The sequence below is a fragment of the Gorilla gorilla genome, chromosome 5 (genome assembly GCF_029281585.2).
Source record: "Gorilla gorilla gorilla isolate KB3781 chromosome 5, NHGRI_mGorGor1-v2.1_pri, whole genome shotgun sequence".
Taxonomy (NCBI): domain Eukaryota; kingdom Metazoa; phylum Chordata; class Mammalia; order Primates; family Hominidae; genus Gorilla; species Gorilla gorilla.
The window spans coordinates 45368188-45373542 of record NC_073229.2 but is presented as its reverse complement, the minus strand read 5'-3'; the positions used below and the strand labels follow the sequence as shown (position 1 = coordinate 45373542).

General features: G+C 44.3%; 1 protein-coding gene across 2 annotated transcripts; it reads right to left on the bottom strand.

Annotated features, from left to right (window-relative positions):
* Positions 1-243: 243 nt before the first annotated feature.
* On the bottom strand, positions 244-2970 carry LOC101140382 (uncharacterized). 2 transcript variants are annotated; one of them, XM_063707403.1, is made up of 3 exons: positions 1577-2970; positions 1070-1131; positions 244-911 (listed from the first exon to the last, which is right to left on the bottom strand). In XM_063707403.1, the coding sequence occupies exons 1-3, from the start codon at positions 1649-1651 to the stop codon at positions 794-796; spliced, it is 255 nt and encodes an 84-aa protein (XP_063563473.1). In that variant the 5' UTR covers positions 1652-2970; the 3' UTR covers positions 244-793. The 2 variants fall into 2 exon arrangements, with proteins under 2 accessions (XP_063563473.1, XP_063563472.1); XM_063707402.1 differs by lacking the exon at positions 1577-2970 and having other exon boundaries at positions 354-911; positions 1070-1356.
* Positions 2971-5355: the final 2385 nt, after the last annotated feature.

The window sequence follows — 5355 nt, the reverse complement described above, 5'->3', positions numbered from 1 at the left end:
ATGTTTAGCTAGTGTCATGAATAATTTTTTCTTTAACTAAAAAACACAACAGAACAGCACAAATCAATACTAATAAATCAAAAAACACTAAAAAAAGGTATAATCTAATTGGCTTACAGTAATGGATAGTTGAAATAATATGAATTGATGGCATATAACCAATTAGTAATAAAAAGTAAATTAATTTTATTTCAGATATGCTCTAAATTCCAAAAAAGCATAGGAGAAGGAAGAGACTTCTTATCTGGATACAAATATTTTAATGTAACCAAATAACTAAATTTTATTAAACAAGTATGAAATTTAACCTAATTTATGAGTAAAAACATATGCCAAAAAGAGTAAACTGGGATGCACCAATCTCCTGAGAATTAGAGACACAAATAGTTTTAAACACATATGAAAATGGGTACTTCTAATAACAAATAAGTAATATAGGAATGTGACTTTTAGAAATAAGTCCATTTAAATACCATCTGTGAACAATAAATTCTTCAAACTCTTTCAGAGCTGCCGGTGGCTGGAGCCCTGTGCTCCGAATGGATGAGAGGCACCTACCCGCCAAGGCTTCAGGTGACATCACAAGAAATGGCGCGGATCCTTATTTTCCTGTGCCTTGGCTTCCGCATCAGCGAACTCCGCCTTGGGTCTTCCAGGCGGCCTGTACTGCTTAGTCGGTAGCAGTGGCCCCACCAGCCCAGCCCCACAGTCCCTGGGTCTCCAGTCTTTCGCTCCTAACAACCCTACCTGCGCTGTGGCGCTCGGGCCCAACTCCTCACCCGGATGCAGTGGGTTAGGGGTTGGGGGAACAGACTGACTTGAGCTCGGAGTCCTGGACCCAGACCTTCCAGGCCAGGCGCAGTCCAAGGCAGTCCAAGTTTGGAGATCCAGTCCCTTCTCCGTTTCCAGATCTGCGAAATTCGGTAAAGCTATACCCAGGTGACCAGTACGGGCCACGCTGCACTGAGAATGCAGAGAATCATGAGAGCCACCCTCCTTCCTCGCGCCCAGATCCCAACAGCCACCAGAACACTGAGGATCCCACTCTCTGCTCCCCAACGAAAGTTACCTTGGCAAGTCAAGACCCCAGCCATTGTCGTCACCAGGGGAGAGAGGCAGAGGGAGATTTGGCTACAAAGAAAAAGAAGACAATGTGATCTTGAATCAGCATGCTACGCTGGTGACTTTGAAAACGGGAGGAGGAGGCCGGGCGCGGTGCCTCACGCCTGTAATCCCAGCACTTTGGGAGGCCGAGGCGGGCTGATCACGAGGTCAGGAGATCGAGACCATCCTGGCTAATACGGTGAAACCCCGTCTCTACTAAAAATACAAAAAATTAGCCGAGCGTGGTGGCGGGTGCCTGTAATCCCAGCTACGGGAGGCTGAGGCAGGAGAATGGCGTGAACCCGGGAGGCGGAGCTTGCAGTGAGCCGAGATGGCGCCACTGCACTCCAGCCTGGGTGACAGAGCGAGACTCTGTCTCAAAAAAAAAAAAAAAAGAAAAAAAGAAAAGAAAAGAAAAGAAAGAAAGAAAATGGGAGGGGGAGCTATGAGCCAAGGAATGTCCCTGTAGAACCTGGGAAGGCCAAGGAAAGCTGCTTCTCCTCTGGTGCTTCTGGAGGGTGTCAGACACCCTGTTTGACATTTTCATTTTGGTCCACCGAAACTGATTGCAGATTTCTGACCCCTAGACCTGTAAGGGAATAAAGACATATTGTTTTAAGCACCAGACCTGGGTTTAAGAGAGCTTGAGTTGAGTTTAGTGAAACAAATTACCCAAGCTGAAGTAGAGAGCGAGAGACGGAGAGAGAGAGACCCATAAGGAGATATTTCTGCCCAGTTTCCATTTCGCGTGGGTGGCACACGTGACAACCGCTGCATTACAAAAACCACCGTTCACCCAGGAGCTATCTTTAAAATTTAAAATGGACATTTCCTGAATGGCTCACGTTCAGTATTGTGAAATTATTGCTTCTTTTAGAGCATTTTCATATTTGTGGCCCTTTTTTTCTTTCCTTGTATATTCCATTCACCAAAACCAACAATACCCAAAATCCATGATTCAAGACCAAGGAAGGCTTTCGCCCAGTGACCCACATCCTCATAAATACCGTGTCATCATGTCAGGAAACTTCAGGCAGAATAAGGAGGAATTTTATTTCAAGACCATTGTCCATACTGTGCTATGCCTTTTTCTGTATCCTTCCAACACACCCAAACATTAACCTCTTGATTACAGAAAAAAAGACTTTTTAGAAACCAGGACCCCAAGGGAGGGGCTTTGGCGACGTTTAGCATTTTCTGTCAAGGAAACGCTTTGCCATAAGAAACTGTGGAGTGAGGTGGGGTCAGGGGGCCACCTGTGACCAGTTATCTTCCTGGCCAGCAAGAGGGCAGGGAACTGAGTGTAATCAGGTGTCTTCCAAGAGGTGACAAGTGTGCCAATCAGATAATTTAACTTAGTTTCTTCCCCTCTTCACACAATTTGCCACCATTCCCTCTGGCATTAGTCATTCAGCTACTGCCTCACCCACTGTATTTTGTGTAACTCTGTAATTTTAATTTTGGTATTGTACTATACATCCTGATATACATTTTGTTTCTTAGATTTTACTTTGCACTGAAAAATCCACCTGTTTTTGGTATATATATACCTCTGCTTCATTAGTTGTGACTCCTGCAGAGCATGAAACTTCACACAAACTTGTATTCACTGCAGTACTTACTCATTCTGGTGATGGACATGCAGGTTGCCCCAACTCTCTGCTGCCTGAAATTGCTGCAATGACTGGATTCTATGAAGCCACTACAGAGCTAAGCTGGAATTTCACTGATAGACATTCGTAGAAGTGGGATTGCTGGGTACTCATCAAAAAGGCTATACAGAAGTAAACACTTGTTTAATGCCCATACCGTGAAATCTAAGACCTAGATTGTTAAGATTAAGATCTTATCTTTATTTCATGTAGAAATTCATACTTGTAAGATTTTTAGTATGACAAATCAAAACATAGGAAGTACACCTAACTTACACTGGTCTCAGAAAAATTCCCAGGGGAAAGTGCCTTGAGGTAAATCTAAAATAATGAGTAAACTTATGGTAAAGAACGAAGGATTTGGGAGAATCATCCAACTGAATGAAAATTAGACATGCATGAAATGTCCTCCCATAGTAATTGAATCCATCAGCAGTGACCTAAACCTGTGAATCCAGAGAGCTTACATGGCTCTGTCACTCCCACAACCCTCATGGCCTGATTTCAGCCCTTTGGGGAGAGTTTTGTTTGGCTCTAGGGCTTTCTAAGGGATGCAGGATAAATTACCTGACTTTAACACCTTCTCTGTGGATTTTTCTGGGCCAAATCCACAGAAGTGAAACACTAGAAACTTCCTTCTTCAGTTCTTTGAATTCAGTTTTAAGATCAGTGATATTTTTCTGTGAGGAAGCTGCCTCTCTTTTTAGTTAGAGGTACAAGGCAGGAAAAGACTTTTTCTTTCCCTTTTTTTTTGTTTCCTTAAAACACACAAGATTGAGCTCAGGCATTCTCTTTATCAAACTCTTCCTGTAGCTGAAAGAGGGTCTGGCTGATTGTCACTTGTAGAAAAAAGCCAAAAGAACAAGAATGAGGCCGGGCGTGGTGGCTCATGCCTGTAATCCCAGAACTTTGGGAGGGTGAGGTGGACGGATCACGAGGTCAGGAGTTTGAGACCAGCCTCGCCTATATGGTGAAACCCCGTCTCTACTAAAAATACAAAAATTAGCTGGGTGTGCTGGCGTGCGCCTGTACTCCCAGCTACTCAGGAGGCTCAGGCAGAAGAGTCGCTTGAACCCAGGAGGCGGGGCTGCAGTGAGCTGAGACCGTGCCACTGCACTCCAGCCTGGGCAACAGAGTGAGACTCCATCTCAAAAAAAAAAAAAAAAAAAAGGAATGAGGTGTAATTAAAAATAGAGTAAGTTTTATTATCCATGCTAGCAATGGGGAGAGTGGCCGGCCAGAATTTGCCACTCTCCAATTTCTGGAGAGAGGCCAAGCATTTCAAGGAGAGGAGCTTGTAATGCAGAGGGGCAAGAGGCAGGAGGTGCCCAGTGGGTGTCTCATTCTGATGGCTTATCTTGAATTATTGTTTCACCTGGTGAAGGGGCCAGTGACATTGTAGGCCCAATCAAGTTACAAATTAATGACAGTCAATCTTGCAGATAATCTCTAGCCAAGAGTGAATATTGTCCTTGAATTAATCTCCTACTGGAGAGAGAATTCTGGAGATGTCTGGTCTGCATCAGGATTCAGCCCCTGAAGCTTCTAAGGAAATATATGACCAGATAAGTGGGCATGGTATGAGCTTAACAAGCATCCAGGTAAATAAATGAGCATAAGGCATGGGGGCATAAGATGCGAAAGGGAAGACAGTTTTAATGCCCATTCCAAGGCAGTAATTGAAGACAAAAGAAAACACATCTGCAGTTTGTCTCAAAGCTATGTCTAGAAACTGGGGAGAAAGAAGGAAAGAAACAAAGTTTTTAAAACGTGGTTTGAAGCTAAGCTGCTTGGTTACATTCCAACCTTCTGCAAGATTTTGCTGTTTTTTGTTATTATTAAAACAAGTAATAGGCCAGGCGCAGTGGCTCACACCTGTAATCCCAGCACTGTGGGAGGCTGAGTCAGGCAGATCACTGGAACTCAGGAGTTCGGAGGGGGAAGAAAACCAAGCCTGCGCGCTCTGAGCCCCACCCCCCATTCCCCATGGTGTCTGAGTAGGCTCCCAGGGCGAGCAGGATCCCTCCTCACATGCGAGACTGGCTTCCTTGGAAAACCAATAGTCGGACTTGCGAGTTTTCCTCCAAGATAATTTTCTCAGGGACTTCTAAATGTGGTGTTGTACGCCTATGGTCCTAGCTACTTGGCAGGCTGAAGTCTAAGGATTGCTTGAGCCCTGGAGGTCTAAGCTGTAGTGAGCCGAGATCGCGGCCACTGCACTCCAGCTTGGGTGACAGAGCAAGACTCTGTCAAAACAAACAAACAAACAAACAAAACACACACACACACACACGGACAATTTAAACCAGGAATAGAAGGAAACTTCCTCAACTTGATAATGCCCAATTATGAAAAACATACAACTAATATCATTCTCAACAGCGAAAGACTGAAAATTTTTCTCCTACAATCAGGAATAATGGGTGCCCACTTTCACCACGTTATTCAGCACAGTATTGGCAAGGAAAAAGTAAAATTATCTATGTTCACAGATAACATGACTTTTTTTTTGAGAGAGAGATGGGATCTCTCTTTGTCACCCAGGCTGGGATGCAGCAGAGCAATTATGCCTCACTGAAGCCTCGACTTCCCTGGTTCA